Here is a 21,095-nt window from a genome sequence, read left to right on the forward strand (position 1 = left end):
GAGGGGCTAGGGAAGGGGGAAGAGAAAGGGAAAAGGAAGAGAAAGGAAGGTGAGCGAAGAGCAGTGGCACGGCCTCTCAGCGCGTTGTGCTGCTGTCCCTGGAGGGCCCCAGGAGGACGCTTTCCCTGAGTGCTGTCTGCATGGTGCTCGAGGGCAAGAGGCCTTCCTGGGACTGCCCTAAGTCAGAGCCTGGTTAACAGTGCCGAGCTTTGTCTTACCTGTGATGAACGTCCCCCTTATCAGTTTGCTAGCAGCGGAGGAAGACTGTGGGTTTGAGTTGTTTCCTTGGTGGCCTTCTCCATAGACATTGTGTGCCTCTCTCCATGGTGGTCCGTTTTCCTGGCTAACATGTCATGCCTTCTTTGTAGAGATACTTTTCCTTTGCAGCTGACAGGAGTTGTATCCAGGCAGGGAGGGATTTTCTGTTTTTTGCAATTACTTTGTCAATGCCCCCTTCCATAGGGAGGGATCCCAGCTGCCTGGCTTTCTGATCTGGATAGACTTCCCACCCGCTGAGCAGTTCAGGAAGGTTGGTAACAGCGGATGTGTGGAGTCCTCTGCACAGGAGAGACGTGGATCTGTTGGGAACCACCTCCCCTCTGAGAACAGGCTGAGAGCTGGGGCTTCTCAGTCTGGAGAAGAGAACACTCTGGGGACACCAGACAGTTGCCTTTCAGTATCTAAAGGGGAGTTATAAGAAAGAAGGGGACAGACTCTATGGTAGGGTCTGTTGTGGAACAGGTTGCCCGGAGGTGTGGTGAATGCCTTGTCACTGAAGACGTTCAAGGTGAGGCTGGATGGGACTCTGAGCAGCTTGATCTAGCTGTAGCTGTCCCTGTTAATTGCAGGGAAGTTGGACTAAATGACCTTTAAAGGTCTCTTCCAACTCAGATATTGTGTGAATCTATGAAATGGCCTTTAACACAGTGGTATCTCAATGTGGATGCCCCATCCCTGGAGGCATTCAAGGCCAGGTTGGATGGGGCCCTCGGCAGCCTGATCTGGTGGGTGGCAACCCTGCCCACAGCAGGTGGTGGAACTGGGTGGGCTTTAAAGTCCCTTCCAACCCGAACCTTTCTAAGATTCTGTGATAAACATTAATTGAACACAATGAGACTGTCCAATAGGACTAAACAGTGAGCGTTCTTAAATAGCTTCATGCTTTACTTTAAAGTTCTTATATGCTTTGGTGCTGCTGTGTGTTCTTCTGCCAGCCCTGCCTGGCAGATGATGTACCCTTTTGTGGACAGTCATTACCGGGTGAATTTACCAGACTGCGACGCTTGCCAGTAAGTGTGCTGCATGGAGCCGTGCTTAAGATAATTGAGGTGCAGGTTCACAAATCCTGTTACCGAGAACTAATTATATTACCATTTCTTCCTTTAAGCTTAATACAGTTAGGGAGGTATCCCATAGTACTTTGAGCTGAGATACTAAGAATGAAAAAAACCCAAAGCGGATTATGGTACCTCTGTGCTCTGCTGGTGAATGTGTGGAAAACTCCCATATCAAAATCAAGTTAGCTAGTCCATGTTATGTTTGTAAAGCTACATCATTTGTTTGCTCTGCGAATTGAGTAGGTGAGATAAAACCAGAAGAATGGCCAAGGCTTTGGCAAGGTATGTGTAGCCTGCTTCCTGAAACCTTTGTAATATACGCAAAGTAATTTGAAATATTTTCTTGAGTAACTTCAGTATTCAAGGCATCTTGCCAGAGGAGTCAGTATGTAAATGCTCTTAATATATGAAGAGACTCACACACAAGTTTTGTGCAAGATTTTTAATAACACTTCCAGTACTTTTTTTTAGTCTTGCTAGGATGTTTTAATTTCTGATTCAAGAAAAAAACTAAAAACAAATAGTTATATAGTTTCTGTTTAATATTTATTTGAAGATAATTACTTTAAGTCTGGCGTCATCTTGAGGAAGTGTGGGCAGTTAGTGATGAACATTATCTTCTGTCTACTTCTGAAGCAAACTTATGTAGGAGAAAAGAATAGAGAATTTTCATATGAAATGTAAGTGGAAGGAGGCATTGGAATAGTAATGAGACTGATCATTTGATCTTCAGCTATTATGAAAGGGAACTGCTCTTCTAATTATGAGATATAAGCTGTCAAAAGTATGGGTTAAAGGCAGCTTCTGTTGATATCAGTGATTTTTAATTACCTAGCCTAATTCTGTAACAAAGTGATACTTGTAAAATCACTGTGTAATTTTTAAACATCTAGTTTTTTTTTTCTTTTTATGTAAAATCAAATAATGTGTTCTTTACTTGGAACAGAGGCATAGGAGTGATGCTTTTAATTTTGTCACTGATATGGATATTGGTTTAAACAAATCTTAAAGAAAGGGGGGGAAGGATCCATTTTAAGTTGCATTTTTTGAGTTCTGGAAATTGTAATTGGAGCTTAAGTGTTGATATTTAAGAGTGAGCATGTGACTTGTTAATCTTGCACCTCATTGACTATTTGCCTATCGACAAAACTAACTGTTTTGATCAATTTTTTCAGGTAGAAAATATGAATGGGGAAACAAGTGATGTCAGAACTTAATGCATAGTGCATTTTCGTATTTTCAGCTCGTGCCCCCGCACCACTCTAGGTCATCTGACTGCGAGAGATGCTTAAACCTGTGCACTCCTTTGTCTTAATTTGCAGGAATGGATGGGTGCCCAGTTTACAGTCTCATTTTGAACACTCAAATCAAGTTAATTATTTATAGTGTTACATAATGGAGTTACATAATGATGTAGTTATGGAAAGAAAATATAAAACCCTAAATATCTAATTTCTTCAGCTGAAGCTCAAGGATATATATATACATTTTTGGAAATATAGATCTGATTATATTGGACCGAGAAAATAATATGGCTGTTAATACGTTTTTTTTTGTTTTTTTTCCATCATCCAGCACTTGTGCATATAATCTTAATTTTTTTTTAAGACAATCCTTATGAAATCAGATTTGGTAGAAAGCTTAGGATATTCTTTTTCCTCACTGGATAGAGTCATGTACTCTTAAATTACTGTGATAATCTGATGTAGTGGAATATGGGCCATGAAATCTTTCCATTCTAGAGGTCTACAGAGATTTTTTTTTTCTTTTAAAGTTGAACAGGGAGAAGATGTCTTTTCTTTTGTTTTGGCTTTCACTGCCGTTTATGGAATCTTGGGATAATAAGAAATAGTTTCAACTTCAAAACTATCCTTTAATTTTGGATCCTAGGTTATTTGAAGTAAAGACAAAAGATACGTACGTTCAGGAGAAGGTGATCAGGAACAATAAATAGAACAAAGTGTGTTTTTATTCCTATGTTAGTGCTGCTGGAAGTTGGTAAAACAGTGGGTTTCCTCGTCCTTGCCAAGTTGTTTCAAAAAGGTTACAAACTAAACTGAAAGTTTTAGTTAAGAAAAATTACCATTACCTGTCACACAAGCATTGATCTGCTTTTTAATATAGATTCAGAAACATTGTGCTTCAATTATAATTGTGTTTAGGTTTACTATTATCTTAGGAAAAGAAAACAACTTCTAGTCCTTGGCAGAAAACCAGATATCGCTCCTAAACTAAATTCTGACTGCCTTATCATAGTTTGCTTTACCTTTTTTTTTTTTTTTTTTTAGATGTAGAGTTCTTGTTCAGCAAATACTGCACTTTTTTCCCCCCTTCTCTTAATGCTTAGAATATATTCTGATGGCAAACAGCAAAGTAGGCTCATTGTGAGAAACTTCTTATTTCAGTTAGGGCTGTTCTATTGTGTTTATTTCAAGAGATACCAGCATCTGTGGGCAAAACTTTGCCCTAGGCCTAATCAGCCTGTGATTCATCACTGCAGAGAGGAAACTGTGGGCTCTGTTCTGCATGTAGAAGTTGTCATAGCTCCTTGTTGAATTTTTGGTCCTGTTACAGATCATAAAGTAATGAAAAATCCAGTGAACTATTTTAAAATGGAATAAAAAATGTTCTGTTTGAACAACTGCCTTAAAAAAAAACAAAAAAAACCCCACGTTTCAACAGCTGTCAAATAATTTGGGCATTAATATCTTCTAAAGTTGATTGGCTTTCTTAGCAATAACTGTGATAATGTTCTAGCTAAGTATATTGAATTCCTCATCACTAATGATGGTCTGCAGAATGTTATGTCACTTGACTCTGAGGAACCTTTCATCAGACTCTGCATTTTCGTGCTGTACTAGTATGTCAGTAAATCTGTCTTCTGTAATCTCTCAACTAAATTCTGAACTACATTCACTTAGAAACTTCCCTTTTTCATGTTTCTGCTGAACATCACAGTCTACAGCACATATTTCCTCTTATCAAATTATGTTACTTCTGACTGTCCTTGGAGAGGGACATCCAGCCTGCTAATAGGATAGAATATTTTAAATAAGTTACTTTGAAGCACTGTTTTTAATCATGGGTTCCTCTCAGCAAATTGGAACCCTTGATTGAAGTACATATACAATGAGAGAGAAATTTATTTTTAGCAACTGTGAACATTGCTTTAATGTCATTTGAACATACTTCTGCCCAAATAAAATGTTCGTTCTCACATTGTTGGCGCTTGGAAAAATAATCTTTTGTGTGTATATATATGTATATCTATGTATAAACTATCATTAGTTGAATATTGTTTTTTTTCATTTAATGTCTTATTTTTGAAAACAGCAACATAGTGTTTATCTGAGATCTTTTTTTATTTGTGAAGAGGTGTATTTGCAGGGCTCATTGCACTTAAAATCCACATATGCTGGTTTAATACAGAAAAATGTCAAATAATTTGCGCTTTAATATTTAAACAGTAGGTGAGGTTACATTTAACCCTAAAGTAGGTTGTTTTAACTTTGAGTTAACGGCATGAAAATATCCAGTTGCATCAAAAATGTATTAAGCATCTTCTGTTTCGGATTGTTTGCTCTCTCATCTAGAATCTATTTTATTAATACTGAGAGGAAAATGTTACAGAAAGTTCCACGTGGATTTTAGCATCATTTTTCTCTGTGTAGAACAGAAACCTTTCACATCCCCTGTGCTGTGACTTACATTTGAAGTGGAAATACCTTGTAAGAATAAACAGGGGCAATGAGGAAGGTTGTCTCAATAAACACAAATAAAACATTTAATCAGACAGCAAATGTAAGAACGGGGTGATTAAACTTCAAGAATAGGAAAACTTATTATTCTGATCTGAGTTATCTGGGTACCTAGATATCTGAGATATCTGGGTTTCTGTGGTAACAGTCTCTGTGGTGTTGGAGCTAAAGAATGTTACTTGTCTCATTCTTGATAAGTTTCTATGTATATTTGGATGTAAATTGTCCAAAATTATTGTTTCAAATTACATTTTTGTTTTTTCTATAGCTTATGCCTCACAAAATTGAAGACAGAATACTGATTAACAATGCCTGCTAGTAAGTATTGTTGCCTTAAATACTTCAAGATAATACTTAGAGGTGTTTATGGATATGTATATTTTCTTTGGGGACTAAAAATAATAACAAAATGTAAAGTGGAGGGGTGTCAACAAATGATGATACTTGCCATTACTTTTAAGATATTTAAAATCTTGATATTTTGCAGTGTCTGTAGATCTCAGCATATATTTTCAAGGGAAGCTAATATGGATTTTGTTTTTTCTTTTTCAGTGAGATGTTCACAGTTTAACATGGAGTTTAATGATTGAAAATATATTCAGTGCACTTTAATTATATGCTTGTAATGAGTTTAACAAGGGTTTCATTTCATAGGGAAATATTTGAGGACTTTTTTTTGAGGTGACCTTATATTTATTATAAGCTGTGATTAGTAGTTATTTAAAAATATTTTAAAATAATTTTAGTGATCCATGGTCATGTCTGTGAATGTCTGATCTGTAAGTGTGGTAATATTTTGATATGTGGTGCTGATTGAATCACTGTCATGTAAAATACTTTACAGTAAAGTATTTTGAGTTATTTGATTTTGTGGTAAATAGTTGAAATTATGCCTCTGTGTATGTGTGAGTTCATGTAACAAAATAGTGGCAAATATGTTTATTCAGACTGTACTGTGCTCTAACTTTGGCAATATCATGAACTGCTGCTGCCTTTTAATTGTAGTTTTGATACTATTAAGGCTTCTGTCATGGTATTAATTTTTGCTGGGAAGATGTTTTGCTGTTTTGGATAGTTTTATTTGCTTTAACAATTAAGCCGGTAAATCAAAAGGTTTTTTTCTACACCATGGTCATTATTAAAATTATTTACCCTGATGCACATTGATAACTGCAGAGGCAGATAGAACCTGAATGAGATCAAAACAACCGAATGCAATTTTTCTGTAGTGAGGTGTTCAGAACTACACAGCCAGTTGTTTCTGTTTAATATATTAGACTATTTTTTGAATGAATTAGTAAGGAGAAGTTACTGTAATATTCATGTGTATTATAGTTCTTATGAAATAACAGTACAATATTTTCCTTGCCAACATTGTGGCAATGAAGAGAAATTAGATTCTACTGGAAGCAAGCATTATTTTGTTGATAGACGTACCTTTTACCAATGTGCAGCATTCAAGACTTCGACTTTCTATATGTGGAAGGGAAGATTTTGTCTGCTAATTTATGATTCTTAATAGGTTCCACAAATTTCTTTCCAGAGAATACTGAGGTAACCTAGGTTGCTACTGTAGAGTGTTAACTTTGAAATTGAATTTTCAGATAATCATAACCAGTATTGTTCTGCTTGTTTGCATGAGTCTATATTGGTGCCTTGTAATGTATAATTTTTTACCCTTTTATTCAGTGCGGTAGTTAAGGAGTGTGCAGGTGTGGAAGTGGTGGTAAGGAAAGTCAGAAAAAGCCAAGGTATTGGTCTCCAGGACAGTATTAAATCTTTGGGGGGATTTCTTTAACTTTTCCTAGAGATACTTGAGAAAGTCATTCTGAAGTTATTATAAATTTTGTTTCCCCCAATATTAACTGTTAATCTTTGGAAGTAAAAGTGCTTGCTGTGACTAGCAATGGCATGGCATTCATATTGACACGTAGGTTGTAGTGCTGTAGTGTAATGAAATTGCTGGAACAGTGATAGAAAATTGCCAAAGTGTTTCTTTTCCCTGTATTTTTGTAGCTATAACTTTATATCCTCTTCTGCAAATAGCATGGGCATTAATGCTACGAACATGTTGCCTTCATCAGAAGTTGAAATGCAAGTTGTGAAATATGAGGAAGTAAATATGATTTCTCACTGATATTGTAATACAGTAAGAGCAAGTTGATTTGAACCACAGCAATTCTATTAACTGATTTAGCTTGGATTAAAATGTTAATTAGTGCTTTTGTTTAAAAATGGAATATAAATAGCTTACTACCTTCTGCCAAGGCTATCTGAATAAAATAGGTTTTTAGTCATCAAATGTGTGACCTCAATTTCCCTGTTCAATAATATGTGCAGATGATTTCATTTAACATGGTATAGAACAAAGCTGGTTTTGGTGTTTTTGGCTGCATTTGAAATGGAAGGATGTGAGTGCTTCTGTTAAGGAAAAAAGTGTAGCTAAATCTTCTGTGAAAACATTTGATTAAGACTTGTGGTTTGGGGCATTATGTTCCAAACGTTCACGCTTAATCAGATGCTTGAAACAACAGTTTGCTAGTTAATGAGGTGTGTTTTTTTTTTTTTTTTCCAGAAACTGCTAACCTACTTACTGGGTATATTCCCTGACTTCAATTAAATAGCTAACTGAAAGTCAGATTTCATGCTAGAATAAACTTTCTTGGAGTGGGAAAATGATGTGTGGTGCAGGTGAGAAAGCCTGCATAGTATAGGAAGGTGTATGTGGTAGCTATCTATGTGAATTCTACATTTTCTTTTAAAGAACTTAGTCTCAGTTTCTTTAACATACTTAAATTATATCCTTAAATCTCAAGGTTTTGTTAATAATGTCTGTTATACATACATTATATCTGGTGATTAGCAGATCACTGTGACTGCTTGACTGACATGCAAATTCAGAGCAAACAGGTAAAAATAAGGATGTAACTTCTTCCTGTTCTTCTGTTGTGTTAATACTACTGCGAAGTGTATTAATACAAACGTCCCCTATACTATTTGCCATTTAGAAAGAGATGAGTTGATTTTAGAGTTGCATGTATCAGTTATGAGGAAAACCTTCTACAATTTGGCCTGTTCCTGGTTACAGTGAAGTCATTGTTTTGGTAACTTCAGAATACTCAGACTATCTTGAGCGTCTTGATGGCTTCTCCTTAAGCTGTGTAAAATTTTGTTTCCTCAACTGTCAGAATGCCTGATGGCTTTTTACTCTTATCTTTGTAGGGATAACTAGTGTGTAGTTGACATGTGTTGCAGAGACTAAGGAAGTCACCAGTACAGAAGCATAAAATGCAACAATTTAATGGAGTTATTATCTTTTTTTTTTTTAATCTTGCTACCTTGGGTTAAGTTGCCTTATAACCTTTATTGAAAAGAAGATGGAAATTCTATTTTTAAATATACTTGAATACTTAAAATATGAGTAAATTCTTGACTCATGTTAATCTTCTTAAGTCATTTTAAGAGACATTAACTGTTTTTATTTTGAGTTTCTTTCCACCGTGACTTAGGAAAATTTAGTTCTCTTTGTCAATTCTAGGTTTATTCTGTATTAACAAGATGGCTAATGAGAAGGGAAGATTTATTTCTCTATGAAGTAAAGTTCTAAAATACCCTCATGTGTTGGAGATGTATTCCTAGTTCTGTCTGTATAAATATTTCACAGGATAATGCATTGGGTTGGTTTTTTTTTTTTGTTGTTTTTGTTTTTTTTTTGCTTTTAGAGCAAAAAATTACATCATAGTTCTAAGTAATAACTTTCTTCAGTCTTTCCATGTTTCTCGTGTGTGATTTCTTCAAAATCTCAAATAGGACCTTCCATGTAATGAAATGATTTTTTTTTTTATCATTGCTTTAATTCATTTTGTATACAGTAGAGATTCTATTTGTTTCTGGCAGTATTGTTTACTACATAGAATAGTGTTAAAATAGATACATTATAACTCTCTAAAACATGGGCATCCAACCTTTTGGCTTGTCTGGGCTGCATTTAGTGAACAGAAATTGTCTTGGGGCTTATATACATAGGTAGTTCCAAAAGTAATGCCTCCTCTTTATTTCCATGGAAATGACAACAGATACAAAGAGCATAGTAACACTGCTTGATAGAGCAAATTCTCAGCTACAAAACACTATTTTTCAACATGGTCATCACAGTTAGCTTTGCGTTTTCTCCAGTGCTGAACAAGAACCTGCATCCTGCGCTCATAACAGTCTGTCCCATCTCTGGAGACATTCAAGGTGAGGCTGGACAGGGCTCTGAGCACCCTGCTCTAGCTGTAGGTGTCTCTGTTTGTTGCGGTGGTGCTGGACCAGATGGCCTTTAAGGGTTCCTTCCAACTCTGAGGAGTCTGTTGTTCTGTGGTTCTATGACTCGATCTCTTGAGGTCCCTTCCAATCCCTGCAATTCTGTGATTCTGTTTTCAAATTCCTTTACCAAAATGGAAAGCATGACTGCGTATTCTTTGCTGTTCAGAGCCCTGTGTTTAGCCAGTGTATCAAAATGCATACAATAAATGCCCTCACTTGAGTCAGCACTGCACATGCCCTCCCCATGCCCTCCTTTCAGTCAGTGCGGTGTTAATAGCACACCAATGGCTTGGCAGTTGCTGAGCAATGGATGCATGCCTGGGACCACTCCGCAGGGAAGAGCGGCTGCTTTTGTAGCATGGGGAGGGGGTGAGCTGCACTGTGAGCTGTGCTGGGCTCAATTTACCTCTAATCATTAGCTGTGACTTCATTCCAGTAGCACAGAGGATGAAGCAGCCCTGTAGTATTTGTCACTGGAATTAATGCTGTCTTTGAACTGGTAAACACAGGAACCTGAAAAACTGATGCTAAGGAAACGTTGTGATTTGGGCGTCCTTTGCAGTTTGTTAGTCTGAAACCTGTAAAGAAAATAACTATTTTAGAATGTAACTACTACAATATTAATGTTATAATATAATTAATATTATAATCGGTATTATAATAGCTGCAAATTAATTATAATTGTCACAAAGTATATAATTAATTCTTTACATAGTACGCAATAAATGTTTTCAATATGTAAACATTTCGATACAGATTTTTTTTATCTGATTTTTAGATGGCTGTCTTTCCTCCACTGAAAATAAAACTCATCTCAATGTATCTTTTCTTTAAGAAAGAAAAATCTGGCAACTTACAGCTAAAAAAATGTACTTTGTATCTCTGTTTTTATTCACTTACGATATCGTAAGTGACTTTGTGTGCTGTTGGGGTGGCTGCATTCACATTTTTATATTGAATCTCTGTGGGTTTCTTTAAGATCTCTTAATTTTGAGCAAATATTCATTTTGTTGGTTTCTGTTGACTGTTAATTCTCTCAATGTATGGATCATCGTTTGTCCTCTTTGGATAGGAGAATTGTATGTTCTGTAGAAAATCATTTGTGCTAACACATTGCAAATAATATCTAGTAACATCGTTTCTCCCTTTATTGCATTCCGTTAGTTTAGAACGTTCTTCAATATTGCCAAGAGATGAGTGGGTTTTGTTTAACACATTGCTTGTCGAAAGCTAGAAAGTATATTGCTTCAGTTGTCAGTTCTGTATGCAGTCTGGGCATATTACTGCTAAACAAACCCGTTAGAGATGAACTTGATTCTGTGCAGATCTAAGTCATCATGTGTTTTTAAACTATGCGTACTGAATGTTTAAATGTAGCATAATAGGGTTTTTTCAGGTTTATTAAAATATTGCTATCATTATTATTTACAGAAATTGCTTTGCAAGTGGTTTTTCTATGACTCAATTAACCTTCATGAGCAGCATTGTTTTCTATTGATTTCTCAATCATGGGACGAAAGGGTAAGAAGTCTCATGCTGTTTATGCATGCAAGTGTCCTATTTTTTTATGCATGACAAAGAAAAATTGATTTGGGGAGGGTTTAAGCTTACCAGTATGTGATTAAATGCATGCATCTGTGGAAAGACCAGGGTAAACTGCTTCTAAAAATGTTTTGGCCTGCCCTTTACATGGCATGTGAGCTATTTTTCCTGTCTCTGCTGTCACAAGGATCCCTAGTGGCTTTGAGAAAATCAGATACCTAACGAATTCCTGAAGACTGAAGTTAAGTGTGTACATAAATCTTGGCTTTCAAGGAATGCTATTTCATATCTAGAAAATGACATCATTCAAGATTAATTTGTACAGCAGTTAGACAGGAGTGAGTAGAAGGCTGGGGGTAAGTAGGTGAATGAGACTTTACCTCATCTAGTAAGCTGTAGATTTTGGCTGATGATCATGTCCAAAGGTGAAGAGCTCTGAATTTTAGTATTTGAAGGTGCTTAGCTGAGCAACCAAAGTTCTGCTGAACTCTGTATTTTGAGTTTGTGCCTATGAACTATCTTAGCAAATCTTATTTTTTCATAGCTGACGAATTCAAGGAAATGACCAATGACTCTTAATAGTATCATTGCTGGCTGAAAGATTTTAAACCTTTTTGTATCCCCGTAGAGGTCGGTATGAGATTCTCCAGTAGGCGCATGTCATAATTTTTTACATTTCAAAATCTAAAACAGTTACAGAACTACTGTCTTTCAAAACTACATTTAAGAATCTTAAGACTACCAAGACACCTTGAAATTAGGGAATTCTCAAATTGCCTACAAACAAGATATAAAAGGCAGTGTTGTTAAATCTATTGATGAAATACTTGCTTTTTTTCTTCAGATATGTATTTGTGTAGAGTGAATATTGGAGTAGTCTGACGTGCCTGCTCTTAATTCTTAGGAAGAACGTTTCATGGACGGTTGGATGGTTGAGCTGCCTACCATTTGATAATTTACACGTGCAAGTAACTGCATGTGAAATGAGCATTACTGAAGTGCTCCTATTTGGCATTTAAGAACTTTGGCTCCTATAAAATACTGAATTCTTTTTCTAAACTAAATACTTGATGGTAAAAGTTAATCTTCCGTCACAATTATTGCGGATTTTTGCATATATTTATAAAAGATAAAGATTTGATTTCAAAATACATTTTTGCATTCTTTTTAAATTCAATGGCTTAAAAGAAAATAAAATTGTTCCAGAAGTAGAAAGAAGAAAAATTAGGAGAAACATTGCCTCTGAACACAGAGCGGAAAGCTTCCTCTGTCAGTTATTTTAAATGTAATAATTACTGTAAGTATTTGAGTTGTGAAAGGTCTAGTGATTTTTTTTTTCCCCATAATTAGATTTAATTTAGCAGACAAGAGCACTTCCATCTCCATGTTTGCAGGGTAAGAGTTCCCAGCAGTTTTAGTTCTGAGCATTTTGCAAAAATGACAAAGCAGATGGGAACGAGTCAGATGGGTCAGATCAATTGCAGACCTTTTTTCTACGTGTCTTGTCCTAACTATAAAAGGAGCAGAAAAGGCTTACCCAAGTACTAGGAAAAAAATGAAAAAGTCTTAAGATTTAGACTGTGATTTCCATTAGTTTATCAAGTTTAAAAACTTTATAAAAATCTATACCAAAAGAGCAATAATCTAACTCACGTTCATATAGTTTAATTATTTGCAGTTGTCTAGAGTTGTTTCAAATTCAAGAGGAAAACATTTTTTTTGTTCTGTTTGGTGGAAGTCTAGTTTTTACAGCAAACTGAGACATGTGAGACTGGATGGTTAACAGTATGTGTACATATATCTACTTCTTTGTCTGTAATTATTAAGCTGTTGTCTGGAGTAAACAGTTTGGTGGGATCAGAGTGGTAGTGGCAAGGAGATATAGCCTTTAGGTACTGAAGACGTGCAGAAGAGCTGTCAGTTACATGTACATTCCTGAAGTACCCCATTGCTGAGTAGAAATTACAGAAGGGATAGGCTGCTTTTTTGTTAGCTGGGGTACATAGTTCTGGACAGAGCCTTCAAGGTGCATGTTCTACTGCTGTTTTGAGGAAGAGAAAATCATTCAGAATCATAGTAGCAGCTGCGATTTATTCTGGTTATTCTGGAATATATGTATTGAAGTTGGAACACTTTGTAGAACTAATGGAGAAGATAAAATATCCTTGTGATTGTTAATAATTCAGGTTAAACCAGAAGGTTTTCTTTGATGTAACTTCTATCCTTCATGTATGTATTAACAACTGTTAATATTGAAAAGTTGTTGCATGAGTTTCTGTTTGCTTGTTTTGGCACAAACTTGCTCTTTTGTGAGGGTGAACTATCATCAGACTGTCTTCAGGGAAGAACTTGTGTACATTGTAATGTACAGGCAAGTCTGGAGACCTATTCTTAATAATATATAGAGATATTTTAAAAATTTTCTAGCCCCAAATAATTTTAGCATTCTGTATATACATTCATGTGTCTGAATAGGAGTATCACATTTTATTAATGCTTCCTGAGAAGATTGAATGGGTAGAAATAGACACAAGCAGAGTACTTATTGAAAATTGATTCGACTGAGCCAAGAGTTTGTACTTAGTCTTGTATGTCTTCTGTGACTATTTTCCAAGTAGCATTGCAGTATTTTGTTTAGCATTTGATGTTTTGGTAAACTCAATGCAATTTAGACATTGTGCTGCTTAACAGGAACAGATATTTTAGCTCATTTTGGGCCCTATCTGTGTGCCTCAGAAGGATTGCTGCATTGAGTTTTCTCAATGTAGGTACCATGGTGTAGTTTTAGACTCACAGAAGAATTCTCATCTGTTCTTATGCTGCTTTCTATGTTTTCTATGTACAGTGAGAGAAAATATCTAATTTTTGTAAACTATTATTTAAAAACTTGTATGCAAAGTGTATTTTAATGAGGAAGTGTCCGTGAAATTTCTGTATATATACTGAATTCTACAGCTGAATGTACTTAAATGAGAGTAAATCTTGCTTTTGAAGCTCTTTATATTGATATTTGGAGTGCTTTCTTAGAAGGGAGGATGTATTCTTGCTTGTCTTCTGTACAGCTAAGTGATTTACTCTGTACCAGTTAAATTCTAGTTCCCTGAGCTACACCTACATGAAGTATAAACTTTGAAGCTTCCAAGTGGAAAATTGTGAACCTTTGCTCCGTATCATCAGGACTCTTAAACATGATTCACCCATAGTGAATCATGGTTTTTTTTTTGTTTTTTTTTTTTTATTCAAGCAATTCAAGTGACAGTGAGGTACCTACTCCAGATCTTCAGAACTGTGCTTTTGGACAACTTTCTGCAAGGCACTGCTAGGGAGGAGTGGAGAATTTAATCTTCCCGGCCTGTATACTGAACTTGTAGCATAGCTATGGTAAAGATGTGACAATTCCTTTGAGTATCTGAGAAGAAAGATGATCAGTGACATAATACTCAGAGTTTTTGCCTCTGCAGCTGCAGTTCAACCCTTTGGTTTAGGCCAAGAAAATGAGCTTGCACTCATGTAGATGTGTTGTCCTAAGGAGAAAATAATAAACTAGCAGTAATCATGACACTTCTTCATGCTTCTTTCCATTCAGGTTTTTTAATGCATGAAGCTTCAGGTGGTTATTGTCCTGATAGGTCTTGCAACCTGGCTACTTGCTGACCAGTTACTAACTGGTTTGAAGTGAGCTTGTCTTTGGTAGGACAAGTGATGATGAAACTTAACCAGTGCCATCCTTCAGGGTCTCATGTTTAGTATTGATAACCACACAGAAGTTAGCTCTTCAAGTAAGAGGGAAACCAGAGTTGAAAACCAGAAGAGGCTATATTATTATACAATATGGATTTCAGTTGACCAGCAAGGTACATCTACAAATATTTCAGCAACTTTCTCACATTGGGAGTAATTGAAGTTTCTTCCATAACTCTGGCTGTGGATTCAAGGTATCTGCTGAAAGCCTGATCTGCTCACGGTGTTTGAGGGCTCATTTGTGTTGAAAGAGACACCAGGTAATATTCATTTGATACAGCCGTAAATCTGCGACTTAAATGGTACCATTACCAAAATTGGTGATGGAAGCTTGTATAATCTATTGTATCACTGCTTGTCCCATCACTGTGAGCGATCAGCATACCATGTCCTAGTGCTCTGCACAGGCATTCATAGCTGAGCTCTTTCAGTCACAGAATCTGTCCTGTACAATGCTTCTGAGCCTGCAGAGAGCTGAACTTTAATCTGCTTTGCCTTTTAAAGATTATATCCAGACCCACGCTCTTGTACCAGCTTCCTGCTGATACCCTCTTCTTCCTTTCTGTAGCAAAACAGAAGGGATCAGCAAGTGTTCAAAAAAAAAAAAAAAGTTCATTCCTTGCAGAGGATGAGCTCTGTGTCCAGTAATCTTTGAGGACAGGCAATGGGTAGAGAAGAATGAAAAATTTAGAACTTGAAAGTAGAAGTGGGAGTGGGGAAAGGATTGAGGAGAGTGATGTGGGGAATATTCCTGTTGGCTGGCTGTTTGGCTACCTGGAGCTGGGACTAGGAAGAAAAGGTGTGACCAGCTTGAGCATCTTGGCAGGGCTTTTTAGTCTCAGCTTAGGTATCAGTCATCAATGCTTGTTATTTAGCCAAGTATACGGATAAATATTTTCACCTGTAGTTCACTGACCATGGCTGTCCTGAAGTGTTACTGGAAGTTTACCAGAGGAAAACAGTAGCCTTCTTGGAATAGTTTTGCCCCTGCACATTTCAGGGACTTGCTGCTGTCAGCTTGCCATGTTGCTGCTTGTCCTGTTATCTTTCAGCCTGTTAACCAAGGCTGCTATAGCGTCCTTCCACTGTTTCAGGCACAGTGCCATCTCCTGCAAAATGCTCTTCTGGGTTAGATGTTACTCCCCAGTCCCAGCAATGTGGGAACTGGGTGGTGCTAGTGGGGTGTAAATGTTGTAGCCCCTCTTCAGTGGATCCCACAGAGGAGTGTAATACAAGGATGCAGTTTTCTGCTCATTGCTCAGCTGAGTTAGAGAAAATAAGTTAGAGTGAGGGTGAAGCCAAACTCAACAGGACAGTCCATTTGATACTGTGAACTTCTCTGCCGGGGTCGGCACTCTGCTGAGAGACACTGTTCTCCTACAGCTGTGGATCTCTGGAGGAGCCAGGCATTTGGAAAGGGAGAGACAGAGCAGAGTTGGTGAGGGTTGTTTAGTGAGAGCAGGAGGAGGCTGCTATGGTGATGTCAATCCTTCTTTACTTTTTTATTTATTCTGAATTAAACAGTAGGTATACTACCATCAAATTTAGGGTATCCTGCTGGCTCAGTGTGCTAATGGATGTGGTCCTTAAGTGCAGCAGGTATTTTGTCAGTGGTTATGATGAATCTGCTCTATGCTGTACTACTGCTTGTCTGGAGGGAGAAAAAATGCATGTTCATGTGGTTCAGAGGCTGCACAAAGTTTTGTGAGCCCCCTTTTCCTTCCCCTTCTCCTTTACTCCAATATTTTGCCTGTGTCCCTATTTTGTTCTCATTTATGAAATGCTGCTATAAAATCCATATTTTTTTTTTTATAAATAGGAGTATCATGACAAACTCATAAAAGGAGGAAAAAGGAGAGGTATTATCAGCCAAAACTAATTTCCTGATCACGAACTCTGAAAGCTGGAATGAAAATTGTTCTTGACGGAAATATTATCAACCATATTATCAGTATTAGCTACAATAGGAAGGAGTCAAGGAGATTTATGCAGATGTGTATTTCCAGATGTCTTTCCTGGAGTGGGAGTAATAAAATTTCGGGTTTTTTTTATTGTTTTAGTGATAAGAAATAAATGACCTTGTTATTGTCAATAGAAATACAAGTAAGGACAAGAAGCAAAATGCATAATAAGTCATAGAGCTTCTCTCACTGGAACTAGATTAATTTTAGATAATAATAATGTTTTAAAAATAGAGAGCTCTCGTGGTATCTTAGAGTAGGAAAAGAGGAGGCGGTGTTGAAGAGAACAGAAATGAGCAAGTAAAACAAAGTTCCCATGTGAAAACAACAAAGGTGGGAGAAAGAAGAGACAGTATGGAAACACTGTAGGCTGTGGAACTTGTGAAAAAGAATGTAACCAGAGAACTTGCTGTAATGGAAAACTTTCTTTTAATGGATTAGAAGTCTTTAAAAGGCACCATCCCAAAGATAATATCTTCTCTGGGGATTTGTTTTAATTGCTAATGGTTCTGAAAAGAATGCTTCGTTGAAGAAGCTTAGTGGTAAGCTTTATTTAACTAGATTTTTTTTTTTATCTGTTTCTTACTAGGTGTTTGATGTGCATTGTCATCTCTTGTTTTTATGGAAGGCTAATAGATTATTTTTGCATGCTTTTACTGTACATCTTTCCATGTTGATCCCAGTATAAAAGCACTGGTCTTGAAGTCATATAAAACCAGAATTAGCTGTACAATTTCACTGTAAAAACATATTCCATGGAGAAAATCTTTTTTTTTTGTTTTGTTTCAAATTAATTAAGCATGAAAATATTAAAAATAAATGTACAGTGGCCAAACCTAAGTTTTGGATGGAATTCTTCACTTCTGCTGTTGTCTTGAGATTTTGCTGTCGTGGGGGTGAGAAGTTGACGTCAAGATGACTATTGCATTCTTGAGACGGAAATTGGATCTGTGTGCTGGATGTTTTCTTTGCAGCTTCTTAGTGGAGAGAGGCTAGGGACCAGCTGTGTAGAAGGCAAACGGTGCTGGAGTAAGAAGTGGAGAAGAAGAGGTGATTTACACGATGAGTCCTCTGTTCTTCCCTGGAGCACGAGTGGGACACTGCACTGGCTGATTAGCACGTCCTTAGAGCATTTGTTCTTTTTATAGAAGGTTGAAGAATATTTCTAATTAACTTCCTTACAGGGCCAGAATAATTTCCCACTTCTGAAGTATTTGATCTGTTTTTAATACCAGAAGGAGAATGCCCTTGAAAATAGTTTCAGCTCTGAATTAGATCGACTGATGCTAACAGTTGACAGCTAACCAGGTTGAGCTCCTGTAGCAGCCGGTGTTAGTTTATGCACTTTCCTCTGGACAGCTGAAGCAAATTTATTTTTATGTACATTTATCATCTCGAATATAAGAAAATAACTGGAAGTTTAGTATATAAAAATAAAGCTCTCCGTTTTTACACACTTGTATTTTAGTAGATTGAGCATCCAAATGTTATTTTAATAGTGCTCAGTTTCCTTCTTGACAGGAAGGTACACATTCTTGTAGCAAAGTACACATTCATACATAGGTACAAACTGTAATGTTAATTAGACTTCCTGATAGAATAGGAATATTTTAAGTGAGAGAATGAGTATCAGAATGACCATATCCCAGCTTGGAACTGTAATCAAATTATTATTTACTGGAAATTGTTAGTTGTAAATTTATTAAAAACAATACCTTATAACTTTCAGGTTGTTTATAAATATCGGTATGAAAAACCTGCATTTGTTTTATCCAAGTGGATATAAAGCAGAAAATACAACAATGAACTGATTGAAAATAATGGAGAAGCTGGAAAGTAAATTCAAAATTGCTTAACTCAAAATGGAATTTCTTCTTGATGTACAATACTCTTTGTGAGCAAGGATGTTAAGGATTAAAATTCTATAGTCCTTGCTTACATTTTCAAGTCTTACTAGAGAGAATGTTAATTTTATCAACTTACTTAAAATCAAAGAACCACTTTACATTTAAAGTTAAACCTTTCTGTTTAAAAGGCCTTTATAGTTAGCAGTCTGTCTTAAATATATATATTTTTTTTTCTGGCCATTTTTCACCATGATAAGCGAAGTGTGTTTTGCCAAAATCAGCCTTCAGTGATAAATTTGGTTGTGGCAACCAAGTTTCTTTTGTAAATACGCTGATGTTTTTCCCTGTAGTCACAGAAGTAAGCAAACTGCATCTTCCAGGGAAGCTGAGGTCGTGAAACTGGCTTTATTCAATTTTATTTGGTGAGCCATGAATCCCATATTGACAATATACCTTTTTTTTTCCCCCTCTTTTCTTATGCTTGGCTTTGTTAACAGAATTTGATACTGAAGTTTTTCACGTGTTTCTTGGCTTTATGTAGATGCCACAGAACTAATCAGATAAGCTTACAGTATCGCAGAGCCCTCTCGTGAAGTAACTGCTTCTATGCTAGCGTGAGAGAGCAACTTTCTGAACAAGGACAGAGTACCGGGGAGTGAAATCATACCCAGGATGAGGCAGTATGTTCAAGTTCCAACTGTTGAGCAAGAAAAAGCCTATGATTATAACTCTGCTTTTGAACCGAGACCATGTATGTGTTTGGGTAGGTGAAATTATCATTTTATGATTAAGTGGACTGTTTCTTACTATTGGCATTGTGTAGAATAAATGCGTGTAAAAAGCAGTATCCTTGCAGTTGGTAAATATGTGCAGCTTTAACATATGAAATGGAGGTTATGGGATTCTTTGAGCAGTAGAGAACATGCATTTTTTAACTCAAAAAATCCCATTGTTGCTTGAGTTTAAATATGTGTGTGTGCATGTGTTTGTGTACTGTTTAAAACTTTCACGCTGGCTATCTTATAACAGTGTAAGCTTCTCTATAGATCTGATGTTAACTTTCATATTTACTTGTCTTAAATGACATAAAGATGGGTGATCATTAAATGCAAATTATGCCTGGCTCCAAAATGAAATTATCATAGCAGTTAGGATCACAAACCTGCTCAAGCTGAGACATGTCCATTTTACCCAGCTTAGTGACTGCATTCTGCGGAGCTGCAGAACAGCTTACTTAGAGAAGTGAATCTGTTTTGCTTGGATCGAGTTTATCTTGGTTAAATGGATACTGAAGAAATAAAGAATCGATTTTCAGTGGCTTCTCCGCATCTAGTAAAGCATTCTTTCCTGGCTTAGGTAGTGAAATGTTTCACGTTTTTATTTATTTATTTAAGTTCAGCATACTGTTAATATATATTGTTAAGACATGATTATTCTGTGGTATCTTGTAATTTTTTTTTTCCTGTGATTTTTTTAAATACCTATTTCATGTGTTTAAATTAATCTTTACTGGTTGTACTAAAACAGTAAGCAATGATAAACAATTTTCCAGCAAAACCTGTCTCATGACTATTAATTGTTTTGGTTATTTGTTTTGTGTTTTCTTTTTGTTTCTTTTTCTTGCCTTCTTTGGAGAGCTTTAGTTTTCTAGTAGTGTTCTGTTCAAATTTCTTCAGTCAAAAAACCCTCTAAGGCTGAAAACTTTGATAGATAATCTCTAGCTTTCTAATACTTGAACGCTCTGTTGAATTTAGAAAATTATTTAAATGTAATTTAAAGTAAAAAAATAAAATGAATGAATTTTAATGATGGTAGTGAATGCTTTGATGTGTTGTTTTTTCTGGCAAACTGTACTGTATTTAAGTAGGTAGCAATGTAAAGATACTATTGAAAATCCAAGAAGGGTAGGTTTCTCAAATCTGATGCAATACACTTTTTTGTAGGCTTTATCTCAAAATTCACTGTATACCATTCATTTGAAGATCAGTATTAGAACACTCTTGGGTTTCATTTAACTGAAACCATCTGGTTAGGCTGTGAGAATGGGCTTGTGTGGTGTTATCTGATAGCTCACCCTTCTCTATTGAAACACTGTATCTGGGCTTTATGCTCAATTTATGTGGCTACGATAGCTCTAAAATACTGCTTACAGGCTTAGTTTGTTGCAATAATTTTCTTATCTGGTCGTTTGAAGAGGGAGAAACAAATTCTAAGAGTATTTTTAATTACCTCTATCTTAGATGTAATATTTTATGATATCTTCTGTTATTACTATACTTTAGATAGCTGTAGAAACATACTGTATTACTGCTATTGTATTAATATTTTGCTTTAATAATAGTCAAGTACATTGTTTACCTGGGAAATTTACCTTCTGTGAAGCAGAAAACTAAGCATAAAAGCACTATTACAAAGAGTGTTGAGTCAGGTGCTGAGCTGCATATCTAATTAAAGAAACTTACACCAAAGTTAGGTCTTATTTTGGTGGGTTTTGATTGTTTACTTGAATTTCAGTCCTTTGTCAAATACTAGACACTTAATAGGTACTCCTACCTTATTATGGTTTTACTTGATTTTACAGTGTTGCAAAACACTGATCTT

General features: G+C 36.1%; 1 protein-coding gene across 5 annotated transcripts in view; it reads left to right on the top strand.

The window, feature by feature from the left end:
* Window positions 1-21,095, top strand: part of EFR3A (EFR3 homolog A) — a 68,387-nt gene that overhangs the window by 249 nt on the left and 47,043 nt on the right. For 3 of the 5 annotated variants that reach the window (XM_021386513.1, XM_021386515.1, XM_021386514.1), the window contains exons 2-4: window positions 5,364-5,413; window positions 18,845-18,916; window positions 19,036-19,257. In XM_021386513.1, coding sequence (XP_021242188.1) covers window positions 19,167-19,257 — 91 coding nt within the window. In that variant the 5' untranslated portion in view covers window positions 5,364-5,413; window positions 18,845-18,916; window positions 19,036-19,166. Of the gene's footprint in view, window positions 1-5,363; window positions 5,414-10,834; window positions 10,925-18,844; window positions 18,917-19,035; window positions 19,258-21,095 lie in introns of all 5 variants that reach the window. The other 2 variants (XM_021386516.1, XM_021386517.1) reach the window with 2 other exon arrangements.

The sequence above is a fragment of the Numida meleagris genome, chromosome 2 (genome assembly GCF_002078875.1).
Source record: "Numida meleagris isolate 19003 breed g44 Domestic line chromosome 2, NumMel1.0, whole genome shotgun sequence".
Lineage (NCBI taxonomy): Eukaryota > Metazoa > Chordata > Aves > Galliformes > Numididae > Numida > Numida meleagris.